General features: G+C 44.4%; 1 protein-coding gene across 1 annotated transcript in view; it reads left to right on the top strand.

Moving 5' to 3' along the window:
* LOC114349932 (ATP-binding cassette sub-family A member 1-like) overlaps positions 1-21,878 on the top strand; it is a 47,277-nt gene extending 25,399 nt beyond the window's left edge. The window contains exons 20-31 of the mRNA XM_028300531.1: positions 7,276-7,474; positions 7,794-7,980; positions 11,821-12,018; positions 14,570-14,731; positions 15,312-15,423; positions 15,841-16,118; positions 16,660-16,802; positions 17,583-17,736; positions 19,672-19,815; positions 20,804-20,906; positions 21,062-21,207; positions 21,677-21,878. Of these exons, the coding sequence (XP_028156332.1) occupies positions 7,276-7,474; positions 7,794-7,980; positions 11,821-12,018; positions 14,570-14,731; positions 15,312-15,423; positions 15,841-16,118; positions 16,660-16,802; positions 17,583-17,736; positions 19,672-19,815; positions 20,804-20,906; positions 21,062-21,207; positions 21,677-21,878 (2,028 nt within the window). The remainder of the gene's footprint in view (positions 1-7,275; positions 7,475-7,793; positions 7,981-11,820; positions 12,019-14,569; positions 14,732-15,311; positions 15,424-15,840; positions 16,119-16,659; positions 16,803-17,582; positions 17,737-19,671; positions 19,816-20,803; positions 20,907-21,061; positions 21,208-21,676) is intronic.
* Positions 21,879-22,582: the final 704 nt, after the last annotated feature.

Below are 22,582 nucleotides of genomic sequence, written 5' to 3' on the forward strand. Positions count from 1 at the left end.
GCTTTTACTCCAAAACCATAAGATAAGTCACAATAAAGTAATACGAAAAACGCCTTAAAACAAAAAGTGACAATATTTCTCTTACATTTTTAAAAAGATTGTTCATCACTTCGTAGAATATTGTGTTTATCCAAATAGTGAAATATTAAAACAACAAGAAAGATTTTTAAATGATTAAGTAGTTACTAGTAAAATCAAAGAAATTATCAAGGTAATTATTACTTTGTCTAGCGTTTGTGGACTATGAAAAAGCCTTGGATTCGATCGAGATCTGAGCAGTGCTACAGTCTCTCCAACGGTGCCAAATTGACTATAGATACATCGAAGTGTTGACAGGCTTGTACGAAAACGCCACAATGTCGGTTCGTCTCCAGGATCAGGACTCGAAACTCATCCAGTTGCAGCAAGGGGTGAGACAGGGAGATGTCATATCTCCGATACTGTTCAACACCGCCCTGGAAGATGTTTTCAAGCTTCTGAACTGGAGCGGATTCAGCATAAATATCAACGAGTACATAATCCACCTTCGATTTGCGGACGATGTCGTAATCATGGCTGAGACTGTGGAAGATCTAGGNCCATCGTCAATGTGTAGCGGTTCTGGTACAGATTGGTGCAATGGTGTCATGGAGCACCTAGTTTTGTACCCTTCAACGGCCAAGTCACACAACATTAACTATAATAATAAAGGAATCGCAGTAAGGAACCATAGACTTGGCACGACTTTGTCTAGATATCATTACTTTTTAGAGATAAACAAGCAGCTCCATCGAGACTTGGCTAGTTTTTTACAGAATGTTTTTGGTGGGATAGACCTTTTCAGACACTTATAAAAGATTCCCTCTTCTATCGTCCAGCTAGATAGGTAAACAAAGATGTCTTCCATTTGTTGTGATAGACGACCTAGTTAAAATTGCATGTAGTCACAGGAATTAAACAGGACTTGAGGCAGATCATAATGATGTTTGATGATTATAAATGTAAATGTTTCCTCCAGGGTCTAGGCAACATCCTGTCCAAAGCGTCGGATCTCCTGCGCTGCATCAACCTGAACCGCTTCCACGCGGCTCCTACTGAAGAGGCGCTCACGCACCAAGCCGCCGAACTTACCATGCTTAACGAGTTCTCCGCAGGTACGGACCTTATTATTTTGCAAAAAAAAATTCAACTTGTTGTGCTTTATGAAGTATGCGTTGTTGTGGCATAAATAAATAAATAAATATGAACAGGGTATATCAAAATAATTAAGTAGTCATAGTCATAAATGTTTATTGCATCATGATTTATTATTCTGTTCTATTTCACTAGTGATCTAAGGCGCCAAGACTGCTTTAGGTTGATTATTGTGTAAGATATTTTTACGGTTACTTATTCAAACATGTTTTTAGGCCTAGTGTTCCTGAATACTGACGAATCTTTCACAAACATTGAATATAAGATCCGGATGGACATAGAAAACACTCCAACGACCAGGAGAATGAAGAACTAGTAAGTTAACATTTGTCTTTAATCATTTAAATCTCCAAAATATTAATTTCCTTATTATCATTCTAATGCATTGACATTTATACAGAATCAAACAGTAGGTGGGACTATAGAGATATAGAGAGATGCCAACTAATGTGCTGAGTTCGAAACTCAAGTGTCGCATTAGAAATTGACACACACAAAGTGATCAAAATATGTGCTCATTATCCACTGCGGTATCAGTACTCAACGTTCGAATTACATTATGACGTCTGCAGCAATGTGTTCTGTTTTAGACATATTGCTGCGACACCTGCCCCGCCCCCTTGTCACATCTCCCTTTAGTTTCTGTGATCGGTGGGTGGGACCATTTTGCCAGAAGGCCCCTCTATTAAATAACTGTAATGTAACTATGATACATGATAGTTTATGCAAACTACAAGAAACCACGAAATTATGTTCTCCAGCCTCTGGATCCCCGGTCCCGAGTCCTCATTCCTCGAAGACCTGCGCTACTTCCGCGGCTTCGTTCAGATCCAAGACCTGGTGGACTCCGCTATCATCCAGCTCGCCAGGAACGCCTCCCGGAGGAGCAAGAGGGAAGCAATGGAGGGAGGAGAACCAGACTGGGCCGTTTACACGCAGCAGGTGCCCTACCCCTGCTATAGGAAGGACTTGTGAGTAACTTTTGTTCTTTTCAACAAAGAACGTTCACTCCTAGACAAAAGCTTCCTTTTCTTTTCTCCTTACTCCTCCTCCATCCTCTGTGATCGATACAACTCAATCGAGTGATTGCACACTTGACAGCCGTGACGTCACCTCTGGTACGGATGGGGCGAACGCGGGAAGTCTCATTCAGTGAGGTATGCAGTTAGCTCGATCGGGTTGTACTCGAGAACTTTTCTGTCCCGTCAGTTTTAAGATTAACGAGTATGTGTTGGATTACTGGTACAATAATATCGATATCGATAAAAAGATCTCCATTAAAGAGGAATGCAACAACAAATATTTTTCTTGAGTTTTCTTTTTTAAAGCTTTGAAGAATTTTCATGTAATTTTTATACCTACACATTTGATTGCAGCTTCCAAACGTCTCTATACGAGTCGCAGGCGCTGATCGTGGCGTTCTTCTTCTCGATGCTGTTCACCGTGGCCTCTGTGGTGCGGTTCGTCGTGGCTGACAAAGAATCTGGCAACACTATGGTAAGGACATCTTAAAACAGGCGTTACCTTTTTAGCCTTTTATCTATTACAGGTACAATTTAATTTTTTTAATGCATGCAGGAGGATTTGATGAGTGTTACTGACAACGCCACTCTTGTGGCGGAGTTTTGGGCTGACACTGTGTAGGTTTGTTGTCGACACGAAAAGAAGAAGAATGCATGCAGATGTATGTTGTGGTCTTTGCTTCAACTTTTTAATCAAAAGACGACGAAGCCGAACGAAAGCTGTCTCCAAGGATTTTCACAACGATTGGTCCTGTTCTACACTGTTCGTAGCAACACGGTAGCAATTCTAAATTTTCCCGCACTTGCGATGGCGTGCGAGCGTGGCCGGTTGTGCTGCTATATCCGTGGTCGCAATCAGACTGGTAGCTCGAAGTGTCGTCTGCTCGGGTGGGTGTCAAGATCTGCGGTTACCTTATTGCTAGTGTTGTTACTATAACCACAGAATAATAATAAGTACTACGTACAGAAGTTTTACATCGCGAAGGTATTTAAAAAAATGTATGCTCAATGTCATTAACAATATCGTGTAATTTAGCCTGTCTCAAGAGCAAGCACAATTTGGTTGACAAACGTCAGTGATCGGCACTGCGCCGAAGCTATAGGGCTGACTTTGGTAAAATGATGAGACGTGAGGTGCCAAACTGCGGAAAATGGCGGAGGAAATACATGATTTAGCATGAATTATCATGAATAATATTAACTACTTATTTACCTATCAGTGTTTTGAGGCAACTTAAAAAATTACATTCTGTGTTTTTTTATTATTTAGGCAGTTTAATACTGCACAGTATTTAGTACACCATTTTCTTTATTTTCTTCCATCATACACAAGAATACGCGTGCGTGAGTCAATGTTCGCTCGTATGTGAGGCCTTGTCGAATAGTATCCTGTAGGGTGCCATCGTGTGTGTTTTGTTTTCGATGTAAACTCGCGGAGATGAACAGGCCTGTTAAAACTATTTATTACATCGACAGCTGATGCACGTGATGGGCGTGGAGCTCCGCTGGCAGACGCTATCCTGGTTCCTGTGGAGCGCGCTGGAGGCGCTGGCGGCGATGGCGGGCGCGGTGCTGGTGCTGTGCGCGGGCGGCGTGCTGGCGCGCACTGCGCCCGCGCTCGTGCTTGCGCTCGCCGCCGCCTTCGCCGCGGCCGTGCTGTGCTTCTGGTGAGCCGGGGGGATGGCATTCTCTAAATCTATATGTATAAAAATGAAACCCGTTTTCCGTTGTCACGACATAACATGAAAACGGCTTGACCGATATGGCTGATTTTTTTTTGTAGTTTTCTAATACTCTTTACAAGGTTTTTACGGAAAAAAATATAAAGAAAATCTCTACGCTAAGGCGGTACGAAGTTCGCCGGGTCAGCTAGTAAATAATAAATAACTAGCGGCCGCCCGCGACTTCGTACGCGTGGATCCCGTTTTACCCCCTTCCCGCTTTTCTGTTGAAATTTTTCCTGAATTTTCTTTGCTATAAACCTCACGGAGCCCGAGACCTTTCCAACGAATGCAAAACCGTGGAAATCGTCAGGGAGGAAAACCGGACTTATTTTTATATAGTAGATAACTTTATTGACATAATAACAAGTACAGTATAAAATTGCGAAACCCCTGACTCCTGTGCTAGGTGTATGTACCTGTGTTACAGGAGCCAGTGCCCACACTTAAGCTATATAAAGTTATTTATTGCAAATGGTAATTTTGAAAATCAATTTAACAAACATACAAAAAAAAATTTTGAAATAAACTTAACAAAAATACCAATAATAAATAAGCATGTGTGTGAGTGGTGTGTTTGTAGTGATTGTGTGTGTGTATGTGTGTGTGTGTTGTGCGATTCTCTGCCAGTCAACCACGGGTCATGCAGAGAGTGCCCGTTTTCACCATCAATCCCTAATTTCTAAGTGACCCCTATGGTAACACATAACAGGCGTTTTGTTTTCCTATGGGTTACTTAAATATTAGGGATTGATGGTGAAAACGGGCGTTAGACACTTATCGGGTATCACCGGTCCCCATTGGTGCCCGACGCCGGCACTCAGCCTCCCGACCGCTATCGGACCAGCAATGCGGTCTTCCCATATAGGCGGGGATTAGGAAATAACTGTAGAATACAGTCCATCTTTATTATTTATCTAAAATCTAGTATGAACTTTTACGTAGTAGGCACGAAACTGGCGACATCTGAGCGATTGCAGGGCAAGGTGACGGTGGAACGGCCTCGATGAGGAGTAGTGTTGCGATCGCCCCGCTCCGCCGCCGCCCGTTTTATGCACATCACCACAAACTGTCATGTTGTTGTATATGTTACGGTCAAAGTGATAAATGTGAAAATTATGAATAATCGCCGGTTATTATGAATAATTACCGCATGATTTGGTAAATGTGATTAATATGAGGTCATTTATGTGTGTATAAAACTAAATAGGCGGCTTAGGGGTGGCCCAAGGGCCACCCCCGCCGCACCTTAACCTATTTTTCACTTTAATTCAAAACATTATGTTATAGGCATCATGGAAAAGTAATATTATGCAAAAAACATTCCGAACTTATTATGCCAAATTATATTAATATGTGATATCAAAACGTTCAAAAGTTTGGCTGTACAGGAGTATGTACACAAGATGTTGTTCTCTTTTATTAAATTTGTTAGTACTAAGGTTGAATTATTAAATAATCACTGTTAAATGTGATTAATTTATCACTTTTACCGCGACTGTCGGTAATTATTCATAATAACCGGTTATTATTAATAATTTTCAATTTATCACATTAACCGTAACATATACATCGCCCCGCCATCGCTCGGCCGTCGCCAGTTTCGTACCAACAGACTTAGGCCCAGAATTGACGGTGAAACGCAACTGCAACGAAACTGCAACTTTCTGATAATTCTGATGAATGAAACTGAAAGTTTCAAACTGGTCGCGTCATGTGTGGTCTCACAACGGACGCTATGACAGAAACTTAGATGCAACTCAAAAGTAACTAGCAGTTGCAGTTTCATTATCAGAATCATCATCAGTCCGTTGAGAGATCACACATGACGCGACCAGTTTGAAACTTTCAGTTTCAGTTTCATCCATCAGAATCATCACAATGTTGCAGATTCGTTGCATTTGCGTTTCACCGTCTGTTCTGCTGGGCCTTACAGTCAGAGTTAAAATCTATTCGTCTGTGCACAGGTCACCCAGTACAACTGGATCATCATCAAAACACACATTTATACTTTGCATATCTCCGCAGCTACATGATGTCGAAGCTGTTTAGCTCGGCCAGCTCGGCGGCGGTGTGCGGCGCCGTCGCCTACCTCGTGACCTTCATGCCCTTCGTGCTCATCCTTTCGCTCGAAGCCGTCATCTCGCGCGCCGCCAAGATCCTCATCGTGAGTACACACTGACATAACATCATCGAATAAATACTTCTCTTTCTTTCTTTCTTGTATGTGATGCGACTTTGGTTTATTGACCACACTGCGTTAGGCCCGATTCGACCAAACTTTTATCCGAGAATAACTCCTGATAAAACTGGCACATTGACTGTTTCAGTATGGGAAATATGTCAAAACTGACGATTTATTCTGAGATTAATATTTACTCTTGTTTGGTCGAAACCACCTTTAGAATATAAATGAAATAGGTCTTGAAATATGCGAAAGAAAAATGCTACATTTTAATTCATTAAGATGAAAGAAACAAGTCTGCGCACGCGACTTTGTCAAAACATCAAAGATATTCCTTTTTTTTTACGCAATCCAAGGCAAGTATTTGACTGCAATTACACTTAATTTTTCTTGCCTTGAAGAGGACCAGAGCACGCATACAAATGCCAGATATTAGTTGGTCCTTTCGCAATCAATATAAATAAAGCATCATAATCACTGGTGCTAAGAAATTGCGAAAAAATATTTCATCTTTGATAGCATTTGGTTCATCAAAGTCCCTCACCACTAATAATGTCTTAATGTTGAATCGATACAGAATTTACTTGACAATGATCCACAAAGTGTTCAAGAAGCTCTAAGCAGTGAAAAGGCTAATGAATGGAAAAGTGCTATGGAAGAAGAATACCAATCATTGATCAAAAATGATACGTGGACACTAGCTGACTTACGTAAAGGAAAGTCAGTAATTCCTTGTCAATGGGTCTACTTTTAAAACATCTGCGTCCAGGAGAGGATGTTGGATTTATGGACGCATAAGAGAAACTCCTTACTAATATTGTCTATTCTCGTCCTTGTCGCGTTGACAGAATGTTCTCTTATATTTTACTATAAAATATAAAGTCTTCATATTAAGCTTTGTTTAATTTCATCAAAAATCTAATAAAAGGATTTTAAGGTGATTTTCAAACTTGTGAACTTATTACTAAAAATTTGGTAATGGTGGCACTTTATGATGAATGTTCCATGGGGCACACTGAAAACCAGCGTCGTGGCCTTCCTCGCCGTAGGCCACGGCATGCTGAGTGGGGTCCCATTGCGATGGGCCTCGCTGTGCGACAGGGTGGCACTGCTCAGTTAAGTTTCTCGTCCATGGTATGTTTTATGTGTTTATTTATTTCTTTCTTTCTTCCAGTGCCTGTCCATGTCGTCAGCGCTATCCTACGCGTTCCTACACGTAGCGCGGCTGGAGGCAGCGGGCACGGGCGCGCACTTCGAGGGGCTGTGGGACGTCACCGACGACGATGACGTCAGCATCGGGCTGGCCGCCGTCATGATAATCGTCGACGCGGTCATTTACTTCGTGATTGGCTACCTTATTGATCGGTTCTTTGGTGAGTAGCATTTTGATTATTATTTTGTTTAAGTCGATGTGTCATGTTAGTTGCGTTGTTCTTTTTGTTTAACAAAATATTGTTCCATTCAAAATATTGTTTATTAACAAGTTTTTTCTCAATTTAGGCGTATCAAATAGGCAGTGAACAGCAGCTCTAGACTTTTCGGGAAAATACATATTGGTCTCAATTTTGTAAAAAAAAACAGGTGTTCATATTACTTCATATGAAAAAGGTCGTCAGAAGGAAAGAAGATCATCACGGAAGAAAAGATCAAACAAGTGATCATATTCCTGAGTTAATAAATTGCTTCTTCCAGGCCTCAAGACTCTCCAAAGCAACATCACATACTGCACCACAACAGACGAAAAGGCTGGCGTTAGCATCATCAACGTCACCAAGTGGTACGGCTCGCGGCTGGCACTCGACAACGTGTCCATGGAGCTGCACAAGGGGCAGGTCACCACGCTGCTGGGGCACAACGGCGCCGGCAAGACCACGCTCATGTGAGTGGCTCTCCTGCTGGTCACCAGTGGCTCTCTCCTGCTGGTCACCAGTGGCTATCTCTAGGTTACTAGTGGCTCTCTGCTCTTGGTTACCAGTGGCTCTCCTCCTGGTTACCAGTGGCTCTCTCCTGCTAGTTACTAGAAGTTCTCTCCTACTGGTCGCCAGTGGCTCTGTGCTGCTGGTCACCAGTGGCTCTCACTTGCTGGTTTCCAGTGGCTATCTCCTGCTAGTTACTAGAGGTTCTCTCCCGCTGGTCACTAGTGGCTCTCACCTCATTGGCGGCGTCAGCATCGTCAATGTAACAAGTGGTGCGGCTCGCGGCTGGCACTCGACAACGTGTCCATGGAGCTACACAAGGGGCAGGTCACCACGCTGCTGGGGCACAACGGCGCCGGCAAGACCACGCTCATGTGAGTGGCTCTCCTGCTGGTCACCAGTGGCTCTCACTTGCTGGTCACCAGTGGCTATCTCTAGGTTACTAGTGGCTCTCTGCTCCTGGTTACCAGTGGCTCTCCTCTTGGTTACCAGTGGCTCTCTCCTGCTAGTTACTAGAAGTTCTCTCCTACTGGTCACCAGTGGCTCTCTTCTGCTGGTCACCAGTGGTTCTCTCCTGCTGGTCACCAGTGGCTCTCNTCGTTTTTCAAACGCAGTCCTCATTGTATGGCTATAAAAATTTATAATAAATTACCTAATAAGTTCAAAGATCTACCTTTGCTGTCTTTTAAAAGACAAATACACGCCTGGCTATTAACTAAGTGCTATTATTCAGTCAGGGAATATCTCGACGAACAATAGAATTTTAATCAGACTAACGAACAACAATTAATTTTTATTTATATAGATGACATATTTGATTTGATAATTTTTGTAAGGCATATTTTAATTGGCGACATTGATAAATACTATTAATTTAATTTTACATTGACATTTTTTTTAATCATTTGACATTTATATTATTGAATCCTATAATTTTTGCACGTCTGTGATCAGACTAAACACATGATCCTATTTTAATATTGTCACCCTGTATTACTGTTTTTAGCAAATAAACGTTTTGAATTTTTGAATTTTGAATTTATTGACCACACTGCTTTAGGCCCGATTCGACCAAACTTTTATCCGAGAATAACTCCTGATAAAACTGGCACATTGACAGTTTCAGTAGGGGAAATATGTCAAAACTGACGATTTATTCTGAGATTAATATTTACTCTTGTTTGGTCGAAACCACCTTTAGAATATAAATGAAATAGGTCTTGAAATATGCGAAAGAAAAATGCTACATTTTAATTCATTAAGATGAAAGAAACAAGTCTGCGCACGCGACTTTGTCAAAACATCAAAGATATTCCTTTTTTTTTTACGCAATACAAGGCAAGTATTTGACTGCAATTACACTTGATTTTTCTTGCCTTGAAGAGGACCAGCGCACGCATACAAATCCCAAATATTAGTTGGTCCTTCCATCATCAACTTAAAGCATCATATTCACTGGTGCTAAGAAATTTCGAAAAAAATTTTTCATCTTTGACAGTATTTGGGAAATCTAAGAAAATGTTTTTATGGTGATTTTCAAACTTGTGAAATTGTTACTAGAAACTTGAAATGGTGGCACACTGAAAACCAGCGTCGTGGCCTTCCTCGCCGTAGGCCACGGCATGCTGAGTGGGGTCCCATTGCGATGGGCCTCGCTGTGCGACAGGGTGGCACTGCTCAGTTTAGTTTCTCTTCCATTGTATGTTTTATGTGTTTATTTCTTTGTTTCTTTCTTCCAGTGCCTATCCATGTCGTCTGCGCTATCCTACGCGTTCCTGCACGTGGCGCGGCTGGAAGCAGCGGGCACGGGCGCGCACTTCGAGGGGCTGTGGGACGTCACCGACGACGATGACGTCAGCATCGGGCTGGCCGCCGTCATGATGATCGTCGACGCGGTCATTTACTTCGTGATTGGCTACCTTATTGATCGGTTCTTTGGTGAGTAGCATTTTATTTATTTATTTATTTAAGGACAGCTAACAAGACATACACAATTAACAGGAAAAAAAACATTGATTATTCTGTTGTCCTGCCTGTCTGTGAAATAACTTGTTTTATCTAAAGCCTGGTCCGTGAGCACGTAGAATTTTGTCCAATGACCCCAAACTACCCGTCCTTATCGCTCGCGCATAATTATGTTGCTGTCGCGCTCGCACACTCACTGCGGGCGCCCGTCGCACAGTCGCGACAGCAATATAATTACGCGCGAGCGATAAGAATGGGTAGCTTGAGGTCATTGGACAAAATTCTACGTGCTCACGGACTAGGCTTTAGTACTTAGTCTAATTTTCCACTCAAAGAAAAATCAATAATTGGTTGTTTGTGACTCTTTGGTTTCTTAGGACGTGTGTTGACGAGCTGGCCGATGCTGCTTACAGCATGTTCCGTCTGGTCTTACAACTGCTCCAACTGGAAGACGCAAGCGATTTAGCCCACTTTTAGCTCTTTCCAGGGGCCAAGTCGCTGGATTCATCATCATCTCAGCCATAGGACGTCCACTGCTGAACATAGGCCTCTTCCAATGCTTTCCATGTTGCGCGGTTGGTAGCGGCCTGCGTCTAGCGCCTTGACTGAGTCGCTGGATTGATTTTTTAAATATTTTTTCTTGACAACTGAGACGACAATGAGAAAAGGGTTTTAAAAATGGGTCAGTAGGTGACAAAACCGCTTCGGGAGAAATAAATAAAAAAGTTCAGATTTCATGTATCCATTCCAGGTCTCAAAACTCTCCAAAGCAACATCACATACTGCACCACAACAGACGAAAAAGCTGGCGTCAGCATTATCAACGTCACCAAGTGGTACGGCTCGCGGCTGGCACTCGACAACGTGTCCATGGAGCTACACAAGGGGCAGGTCACCACGCTGCTGGGGCACAACGGCGCCGGCAAGACCACGCTCATGTGAGTGGCTCTCCTGCTGGTCACCAGTGGCTCTCACTTGCTGGTCACCAGTGGCTATCTCTAGGTTACTAGTGGCTCTCTGCTCCTGGTTACCAGTGGCTCTCCTCTTGGTTACCAGTGGCTCTCTCCTGCTGGTCACCAGTGGCTCTCTCCTGCTGGTCACCAGTGGCTCTCTCCTGCTGGTCACCAGTGGCTCTCTCCTGCTAGTTACTAGAGGCTCTCTCCTGGTTACCAGTGGCTCTCTCCTGCTAGTTACTAGAGGCTCTCTCCTGGTTACCAGTGGCTCTCTCCTGCTAGTTACTAGAGGCTCTCTCCTGGTTACCAGTGGCTCTCTCTTGCTAGTTACTAGAGGCTCTCTCCTGGTTACCAGTGGCTCTCTCCTGCTAGTTACTAGACGCTCTCTCCTGGTTACCAGTGGCTCTCTCTTGCTAGTTACTAGAGGCTCTCTCCTGGTTACCAGTGGCTCTCTTCTCCTGGTTACCAGTTGCTCTCGCTTCTTGATTACCAGTAGCTTTCTCTTCCTGGTTATCTGGTAAATGATCAAATAATTTATGTTTGCCAAAAACTTATGACACTTCCCAGTTATGTTATTAGGGTTTTTTTATCTGTTCAATTAAATTTTAATGTGCTTCAAATTTCTTCTTGCTGCGTTGTACCGTGATAGTTTTCATTGGTAGCGCGTATTATATCTCTATCAGCTGCTTCTTCTCAGCATTGGCCCATTTATTGTCCCGAAGCAGTGATAGGGTTAATACTGGGACGTGTAAAAGTGCTTTTAAAAGCCTATTTGCAAAAATAAATGAGTTTTATTTATGTATACTTTTGCACATACAACTGTACAGTGGCGGACTTAATGCTTAATGTTTTATGAGTTTTTGTCTAACTTTTGCCCTCTTGCAGTAAGATCCTGACAGGCATGTTATCCCCTAACGCCGGGCACGTGGTGGTGCGCGCGGAGAGCGCGCGTGCAGTGCGCGTGGGCGCGTGCCCGCAGCGCGACGTGCTGTACGAGCAGCTCAGCGCGCGCGAGCACGTCGCGCTCTACGCGCAGCTTAAGAGTGGCAAGGCGTTGGAGGAGGTGCAGGATGAGGTGGAGAGGTGAGACTTTATATGCATACAGGGTGTTAGGTAAATGGGTATATGAGCCGACACTAGCTCATGTTAACATGGTCATATAAATGGTATGGTGAAGTCAGAAATTTGATATCATCATTTTATTTTTTTTTATCTTTGTATGCGTGTTTGTCTTGTTGGTTGTCCTAATAAATAAAATAAAAAATAAAAAAATTCATACAAAATAAATTTTACAAAATCCGAGTTGTATGAAAATTAAAATAATTGAAATGAAGATATCAATTTTCTGACTTCACCATACCATTTATATGACCATGTTAACATGGGCTAGTGTCGGCTCATATACCCATTTACCTAACACCCTGTATACACTTGTATTCTATGGTAAAGTTTTCTCTAAACATCCTTGTCGACCCAAACCTGCCTGACGTCTGCGGTGTTTACGGACGGACACGACCTGCAAGCTTTCAAGAGGAGAGCGTATCTTCACCTTAAAGGCCGGCAACGCACCTGTAACGCCCCTGTGTCTGCGGGTGTCTATGGGCGGCGGTAATCACTTACCATCAGGTGATCCGTCTGCTCGTTTGCCTCTTGTCACATAAAAAAAAAACAATATTTAAGGGAGAGTCCGCTAATTTGGACCAGTTTTTTTCAATCCCATTTTACACATAGTTTTCTTTTGTTTTTGCTAATGTCCATGGTATATAATAAAAGATACATTATTCAACTTACTATTTCATAAGTATTAATTAACATGATTGTTGTATATTTAACACAAATCAACAAAGTACGAGTTCAGAGCTTCGGTCCAATTTAGCCAACCGGTTCGATAATTTGTACCACAGGGTTACTAAATTGGATTTCAATAAATTTCAAGCCTTTAAAAAAACTATGGCAAAATATTATACGATACATTCTTAACAAATTAGGAAACGAAGAGAAACAGTAGTTAATAACATAGACAATCGATACTGTTTTACACGTTATCACGATTTTGAGTACAAGTTTTGTGATTCCAATTATCGTAACGCACACTTGTACCTAATCTACTTTGCCAGTCTTTTGCTTTCATTTATTGTTAGTCAAACATAACTACGCTATTATAACTTCAAAATATGATTTACCAAAAATAAATTAAAAATCCTTTGGTAAAGTTCCATACAACTTGATGTGGTACAATTTAGCCGACTAGGTGATAGTGCTTTTAAAAAATCAGTAAAAAATATAGCTTTTAAATACCGAAAAATGTTTCAAATAATTGTAATCCACGCTAATTTACGCTTCTAAATAATATATTAGAAACACCCTGTGATTAAATTTAACAAAATTACAATCTAAACATGTATTGTCAAAAGTTACTTGAAAACAATGAATAAATACTTTTCAAAATAAAACACACGTGTTTGTTGTCACGGCAAAAACCACATGGCCGATATTAATTGATTTTAGTTATGTATCGCTGAGTGTTGCAATTACAGACATTCAATAAATACTTTACGAAATATGAGGGTGGTACAATTTACCCGGCGGTACAATATACCGAACTCTCCCCTACTACTTCTAGTGTTTCCTTTCAGAGAACCTCTTCAGAATTAAAAGACAGGTCATAGTTTTCCACCATGGTGGAGAGGAGAGATTTGGTTTGAAGAACCAATCAGGAATCAAGTGGAGAGAAAACCTACCACCACCCATGGTTCTTCCTGCCTCACGGCGTACGAACCGAATCTCGGGAGAGCGCGCGGGTACTTGCTCTGGGCTCTTTTCCCCGGGCGCTTTGCTTGACTCCCTACAAATTTCTCTGATCCATGTCCCTTCTCATAGTCAATTCTCCCCCTTTTGGGACTTAACACCACAAATATGGTACTTCGCGTCGGGCTGCTATCAAGCGAGTGAAGAGAAAAGATGTGTCGGGTAGCCTTATTTTTGTGTAGAATTAGAACCGCGAGCAAGCCAGCGGCAGCTTTGTCGGGCAGACTTGGACTTGGCGGCCAAGATGCTCCTGCGTTCGCGCGCCCCTTTTCTTCTCCCCGCACTTCGAACACACGAAAGCGGCATTATGATTCGTGGACTTACAGTTGACACTTAGGCCCGGATTCCACTACAGCGGAGCGGAGCAGAAAAGTATTTTGAATATCCAAGCAAGATTCCTGAATAATGAAATCTGATTGGTTATTCAAAACACTTCTCTGCAGAAGGCAGAGCGGAGCCTTTGTGGAAACCGGGCCTCACACTCGCTCACATCTTCTCTCTTTCCGTTTTCTCTCCGCTCGTGTCTTTCCTCGTCTTCTCTTCGCTTCAGAATTAACCTGTTAGTTCTCCCCTTGTATCAACACAAGCTAAACTAAAGCCTGGTCCGTGAGCACGTAGAATCCCGTCCAATAACCCCAAGCTACCCATCCTTGTCGCTCGCACGTAATTATGTTGCTGTCGCGCTCGCACACTCACTGCGGGCGCGCGTCGCACAGTCGCGACAGCAATATAATTACGCGCGAGCGATAAGGATGGGTAGCTTGGGGTCATTGGACGGGATTCTACGTGCTCACGGACCAGGCTTTAAAAGGTAATTATTTTGCAGCATGCTCCGAGTATTGAACCTGGGCCCTGTGAGCGAGGAGCCAGCTTGCCGCTTGTCAGGCGGCACGCGGCGGCGCGTGTGCGTGGCGCTGGCCTTCGTGGGCCGGCCGCACCTCGTGTCGCTGGACGAGCCCACCGCCGGCGTCGACCCCTCGCACCGCCGGTCAGTATACATCACAACTGGGCCCGGGGAGCGACGAGCCAGCCTGGCGGGCCGATGTCAAAAGAACAGAACAGAGATGAGATTTAGGGTCTCGCAATAACGGAACACGTTGTTGCACTGCAAGCACCTTCTCCACCATCCAACCACTATACAATGACAATACATAATATGTATTTAAGAATCAGGTCAATCCAAGTTATTCCAATTTATGTATGCTAGTCATTTCTACTAGTATTTAAGTATCTTAATCTGTAAGTCTAGATATTAGCACGTCACTACCTTGTTTAATATACATTTTTTTATTCGCAAACGAAATGTCTGAACAACGGCGACAATTTTATTTCGATTCAAATTTATTCCTAACGCTCGATTTATTGTGGGCAAAAGGAGTGCGCTGCCCGCTCGTTGCCCGCTCCCGCGCCGCTGTTTTCGAGAACCGGTCTATTTGATTTTACGCATAAGATCCTGCCGCTCCCGCCCCGCTGCCCGCTAAACTCGAGGCTGAGGCCTGTTGATCTCTGAGTACTTTGACTTCTTCTCATCACCACATCGTTAAGTAATCCCTTTATAAATCCAACAGAGACATCTGGTCGATGATCGTGAAACTGAAGGAAGAGCGGACGGTTCTGCTCACCACGCACCACCTCGACGAGGCCGAGCTGCTCAGCGACCAGATCGTCATCATGCACAAGGTCGGTAATCATAAATATCTAACTGTTGTTCTAAAAGTTGCATTATTGCAAGCTTAGCACAAGGCAATAAAGTTAGAAAAATCTTGAAACTCCTAAAAGGCAGGTAACGCACCGACAACTTTTCTAGTCTTTCTTTCAATAGTGACGTTTCCATCTGCAAAAAAGGCGTTTCTTCGTATTTTTGTTCGCCATTAATTCGACACGATGTTAATATTATGTCATGCAGACAATTATTATAAAGAAAATCATATTTTAGTTAAGTACCTTGAAAATTTTTCAATTTCTCTAATATTACCATTGATTACTATACCAGTGGCAGGGTTAATACAGGGACGTGTAAAAGTGCTTTTTAAAAGCATTAAAATAAATAAGTTTTATGATTTTTTTATTACTTTTATGATACAAACAAATATCCAGGGTCAAGTCCACACCTCCGGCTCGCCCATCGAGATCAAGCGCTCGCTCGGCAACGGCTACAAGCTGTGCGTGTCGTACGCCGACACAACCGACGCCGACGCCGACATAATCGCCGACACCGACACCGACGCCGACGCCGACGCGTGCCTACACGAGCGCAGCAAACGGCTGCTGAGTGTAGTCCGGGAGGCCATAGCCAATGCTAACTTGCTGGAGATCAACGGACTTGATGTGGAGTTGTCGCTGCCCTTCTTTGATGCCAATGGACTGAATAACGAGTGAGTATTAAGTACGGACGTCGGCACATGAAGGGGCGTGCTATGTATGTGGATGTAATTATAACATAAGTACCAATTAAATTGCATGAAATTTTTTTGATTTTGAATTTAGTTGCTGTTTTTCCATAAATCTTAATCTTGTGTGTAGCTAAAGCCTGGTCTGTAAGCACGTAGAATTTTGTCCAGTGACCCCAAGCTACCCATCCTTATCGCTCCCGCGTAATTATGTTGTTGTTGCGCTCGCACACTCACTGCGGGCGCCCGTCGCACAGTCGCGACAGCAATATAATTACGCGCGAGTGATAAGGATGGGTAGCTTGGGGTCATTGGACAAAATTCTACGTGCTCACGGATCAGACTTTAGTCATAATCAACCTGCATGTAATGGATAAATTTTGATTGTCCTTTATGAGTCAAGTACACTATAAGCAATAGATTTGATCTTCCCGTGAGAAAACATGGTAAAAAGTCAGTCTTTGGCTCATGAATGTCTAACTTCAAATTGTTTTATAACCTGAAATATTGGTGTTTTGTTCCTTAGCTTCCTCAAACTATGCACATCACTGGAATCGAGCCAGGAGGCGCTGGGCTTCCGCGACTACTCGCTGGAGTGCAGCAGCCTGGAGCAGGTGTTCCACAACGTGTGCTCGCAGGCCGAGCTCACCAGCCACGCCATAGAGGACGGTGAGTCGTACGCATAAGGTTCATAATGTCCTGCTGTACTCGCTGGAGGACAGCAGCCTGGAGCAGGTGTTCCACAACGTGTGCTCGCAGGCCGAGCTCACCAGCCACGCCATAGAGGACGGTGAGTCGTACGCATAAGGTTCATAATGTNTCCACAACGTGTGCTCGCAGGCCGAGCTCACCAGCCACGCCATAGAGGACGGTGAGCCGCGCGCATAAGGTTCATAATGTCTTGCAGCTGCCTCTGCCTGTCCACGGCACTGGAAGCGAGCCAGGAGGCGCCCAGCGCTAATTTAATAACTTAACCAATGAGGGCTATCGTTTTTATACTTAACAGTTTTGTCACCCCTGGCGATTGATAAGACCTTACTCTACAGTGGCGCCATCTTGATGAGTGCAAATGCGATAGTCCTCCTACCACTTTAGCGCTCACCAGTTGGTGCCACTGTCTTCGCTACTAGCAAGTGACTGGACCTTACTCTACAGTGGCGCTAACTGGTGAGCGCTAAAACGATAGCCCTAATTGAGGGGAACTCAGGCCAACCTCACCTCGCGTGCCAAGTGCGAATTGGTGGAAAACTGGATTTAAGTGTATTTTTCTTGTGATTTGAATTTCTGCACATGTGCGGATCTGATCCACGTGCGTGTAAAATCACGCTGCTGGTTGCACCCAGTACAAAGATTTCGTATGAGGGAGATCTGCGTATATCGCAGTTGAAATTATACTCGTATAGGCAAACGTGACTTTTTTTTAATTGTTTATTTACTGTGTGTTCTCAGCGCCAGAGGAATCGGCATCAAAGAGTGCGTCTACTTCAAGCGTGCGCACGGAAGCGGCTCCGCTCGTGGGCGGCACGGGCCCGCTGACGGGCGGCGCGCTGCAGCACTGGCGCGCGCTGCTGCGAGCCAGATACCTGCACTACTCCCGGAACAGGTCAGTGACTACACCTGACGCTTGTGACGGCGTCACAGCGCGTCACATCGAGCGGGCCCGCTGACGGGCGGCGCGCTGCAGCACTGGCGCGCGCTGCTGCGAGCCAGATACCTGCACTACTCCCGGAACAGGTCAGTGACTACACCTGACGCTTGTGACGGCGTCACAGCGCGTCACATCGAGCGGGCCCGCTGACGGGCGGCGCGCTGCAGCACTGGCGCGCGCTGCTGCGAGCCAGATACCTGCACTACTCCCGGAACAGGTCAGTGACTACACCTGACGCTTGTGACGGCGTCACAGCGCGTCACATCGAGCGGGCCCGCTGACGGGCGGCGCGCTGCAGCACTGGCGCGCGCTGCTGCGAGCCAGATACCTGCACTACTCCCGGAACAGGTCAGTGACTACACCTGACGCTTGTGACGGCGTCACAGCGCGTCACATCGAGCGGGCCCGCTGACGGGCGGCGCGCTGCAGCACTGGCGCGCGCTGCTGCGAGCCAGATACCTGCACTACTCCCGGAACAGGTCAGTGACTACACCTGACGCTTGTGACGGCGTCACAGCGCGTCACATCGAGCGGGCCCGCTGACGGGCGGCGCGCTGCAGCACTGGCGCGCGCTGCTGCGAGCCAGATACCTGCACTACTCCCGGAACAGGTCAGTGACTACACCTGACGCTTGTGACGGCGTCACAGCGCGTCACATCGAGCGGGCCCGCTGACGGGCGGCGCGCTGCAGCACTGGCGCGCGCTGCTGCGAGCCAGATACCTGCACTACTCCCGGAACAGGTCAGTGACTACACCTGACGCTTGTGACGGCGTCACAGCGCGTCACATCGAGCGGGCCCGCTGACGGGCGGCGCGCTGCAGCACTGGCGCGCGCTGCTGCGAGCCAGATACCTGCACTACTCCCGGAACAGGTCAGTGACTACACCTGACGCTTGTGACGGCGTCACAGCGCGTCACATCGAGCGGGCCCGCTGACGGGCGGCGCGCTGCAGCACTGGCGCGCGCTGCTGCGAGCCAGATACCTGCACTACTCCCGGAACAGGTCAGTGACTACACCTGACGCTTGTGACGGCGTCACAGCGCGTCACATCGAGCGGGCCCGCTGACGGGCGGCGCGCTGCAGCACTGGCGCGCGCTGCTGCGAGCCAGATACCTGCACTACTCCCGGAATAGGTAAAAACATTGTAAAAATCAACCTTTTTCAACCTTAATTACAGGTAAAACTGGATGATTTACCGTTCTCCGATCGCGAGAGGCACTTATGCCCATAAGCATACGATTGCGCATGCATGACCCTCTGAGGACGTGCTGCGCGCGACCAGAGTACTTCTTTAGGTTCAGCCGAACCAACGCGTGCAGCCTGCGTGTGCGATGGCTATCAATGCGTTTACATCTGATCGCCATAGCCATTGTGCACGCGGGTGCACGCGTTGGTTTGGCCTTCTCTATTCAGTTTCAGTAAACTTCAATATGTGGCAATTCCAATGAACTGATTGTTACTGTAAAATGAAATAGTAGAGCTCAGTCGATTTTCATCATACCTTACTTATTCATAACTAGCTTTCCGCCCGCGGCTTCGCACGCGTGAAATTTCGTTTGTCACAGATCGTCATAAATTATAGCCTATATGTTATACTGGATTATGAACAATAATACTGTAAAGTTTCATCAAAATCCGTTCAGTGGTTTTTGAGCCTATTCATTACAAACATACAAAAATAGGTACAAATCTTTCCTCTTTATAATATTAGTATAGATGTAATTGAAATGAACGTTACTTTTCTTCGGGCATAAAGTTGTCTTCGTCTTGAGCATGTGTGCTCTATACGAAAATTTCTAAATAACTTGGCTGCTCTTTGGAGTTCCTTAGAATCCTTCGTTACCTGCTTTACCCCCTTACTCCATCTACGACGTATTACCTGACCGCAGGTGGCTACTGTTCGTGCTGCTGGTTCTCCCGTCGCTGTTCGTGGGTATCGCGATGGCGTTCTCCACCATCCGGCCGCCTGCTGACAACGAGATCGCTCTGCGGCTCTACCCCGGCCTCTATGCTAACACCACGCAGTTTATCGTGTGAGTATCACCACAGAATAATAATAAGTACTACGTACAGAAGTTTTACTTCGCGAAGGTATTTTAAAAAATGTATGCTCAATGTCATAAACAATATGGTGTAATTTAGCTTGTCTCAAGAGTCGAACACCATTTTGTTGACAAACGTCAGTGATCGGTACTGCGCCGAAGACATAGGGCTGACTTCGGTAAAATGATGTGTGACGTGAGGTGCCAAACTGCGAAAAATGGCGGAGGAAATACATGAATAAGCATGAATTATATTTTGTGTTTCTAATATTATTCAGGCAGTTAAAAAATACTGTAGAGTATTAATTGCACCACCGTTTTTACATATGGTTTATTGTCTTTACAATGCAAATGGGTGAAGAATACGTGCGTGCGTCAATACTCTCTCGTGATTGTCCTGTCGATTTGGTATCTCAGGAGGGGTAGTCGCGCGTGTTTTGTTTTCGATGCAAACTCGTGGAGATGAACAGGCCTGGTAGCAGTTCATAATGTACACCTGCTACAAGTCTAGCGCATGACTGAGGCATGGGAGTGGCACGGGAGGGGTGACATATGACGATGGAGCATACAAGTCTGAAGCACATCTGAAGTCTCGCTGACGTTTGATGACACAAAAACACCTTTTCGTCCCGCTCTCATATCTCAGGCAGCAACTCACTAGACCTATAGTGTTCTTGTATATATTTTTTGCAACCTCGTTCTTATTGCAGAAAGATAACTCAATGTTTTCTTCTCTACCTACACGAAAAATAAATCAGTGTGACAAAAGAACTACCCCCAATAAAACACTACACTAATGTTACTAATAATGTGCAAACTTATCGACCCCTGGGGATTCATAGTACTTATGTTTTTGTCACTAATTAGTAAATTTAAGACTAGGCGCAGACAATCGATTTTTAGTTGGCCGATAGTTCAGTCGGGCAGTTGATCAGTATGGACATAAAATAAATGATAAAGAAAATGATTTTGATTTCAGGCCAGATCCGTCAAGCTATTCCGAGAACGTGGACCCAACGTTTGCACAACATGTCCTGGATTACTTAATGATGGGTGATGGTGCCCGAAACTGGACTCAAGCGGTAAGAATAAATTACAACAAACACCCAGTTAAGATTTACCTTTACAGATCAACTTATTTATAAGTTTTGACATGTATGACCTTTCAACTCGAAGCTCACAAAACTTAACATTGCCGTGTTGTGAGGTTCGTATTAATTTATGTGCCTTTCATCAGGACACACCGACTTGCCAGTGCAGCGACAGCATACAGCAGTGCAACGCAAGCAATGCTATCGACAAGCCGAGTATGATGGTATTGCCAGACGTAAATACTCTCAACGAGTGGCTCGTCAACTCGCAGAAGGACTACATTGAAAAAAGGTATATTGAAGAAACGTACCTTGGCTTTCTTGGGGGCACTTACACACTTAATTCTTACTGCAGTTTTCAAGTTGTAGATTCTGTCTACACAGGAGTTGCAGCGGTGGAAATGAGAGATGGGAATAGTCCCGTTTTACACCAGTTTTGCTTTTATTAGCAGCAAAGTTGTACACCGTGTATTTTTCTACACCTCCCGTCCCAATAAGATGGAAGACAAGTTTGCTGATGCAATCACCGTAATAGAACCACGTCCCTTTTTTTCTGTAAGACAAGGCTGGTATTTGACCGCAATCGCACCTGGTGTTACGTGAGATGTAGTCTAAGATGGTACATATCTGCCCTGTAAGTGCTTATTCACTCTCGCCTTGAAAAGGCCTGGATTATAGTGTTCAGGAAAACATCCTGCGTGGGATTCGCCTGTCTAACTAAATCTTTCAGTGTAAATTAATTTCAATCTTAATGTCTCTAGATATACGGGCTTCACGGCATCCCTGGCCAACAACAAGACGAACCTAATCGCGTGGTACAACAACAAAGGGCACCACGCGCTGCCCGCCGCCCTATCCGCCCTACACTCGGCCGCCCTACGCGCCGCCCTACGCGCGCCAGCCGCCATCACCGCCTACTCGCATCCCATGAAGATCTCGCCCGAGCAACTATATTATTCATGATAATTCATGCTAAATCATGTATTTCCTCCGCCATTTTCCGCAGTTTGGCACCTCACGTCACATCATTTTACCGAAGTTAGCCCTATAGCTTCGGCGCAGTGCCGATCACTGACGTTTGTCAACAAAATGGTGCTTGACTCTTGAGACAAGCTAAATTACACCATATTGTTAATGACATTGAGCATACATTTTTTTAAATACCTTCGCGAAGTAAAACTTCTGTACGTAGTACTTATTATTATTCTGTGGTAGTAGTTTATCTACAACGTGCTCCTTTTGTTTTCCGGAAATTTTAGGGGTTTATTTTATAAATAAAAACTATTTAAAGAGTCTTAGGAATATGTGTTTCTAGAAGCATATTTTTGAAGATATTGTGGATTCTAGATTTAGAAGATACCTAGTTGATTTAGATTATATATCATCCATTCAGTTTTTTTTTAAATTGTCACCTAGTCTTTTTGAGCAGATTTTTTATTGATAAGTGTATGCAAATTGTGAATTATTTCAGTGAAAAATTAAGTTTTTAAATAATTTCGTATGAAAAAATAAGTCGAAAAAAATTGTTGAATTTAACAAAAAATGTAATGCCATTCCATTCTTTGAAGTGGTCTTATTAATACCCTAGAGTTCCAGGAAATCAAAAAGAGCACGTTGTATAACGTTGCAGAATCATTTCTTTTTTTATTTATTTACTTATTTTATAA

This window comes from Ostrinia furnacalis, unplaced genomic scaffold (assembly GCF_004193835.3).
Source record: "Ostrinia furnacalis isolate ACB-3 unplaced genomic scaffold, ASM419383v2 OfSCF0733, whole genome shotgun sequence".
Taxonomy (NCBI): domain Eukaryota; kingdom Metazoa; phylum Arthropoda; class Insecta; order Lepidoptera; family Crambidae; genus Ostrinia; species Ostrinia furnacalis.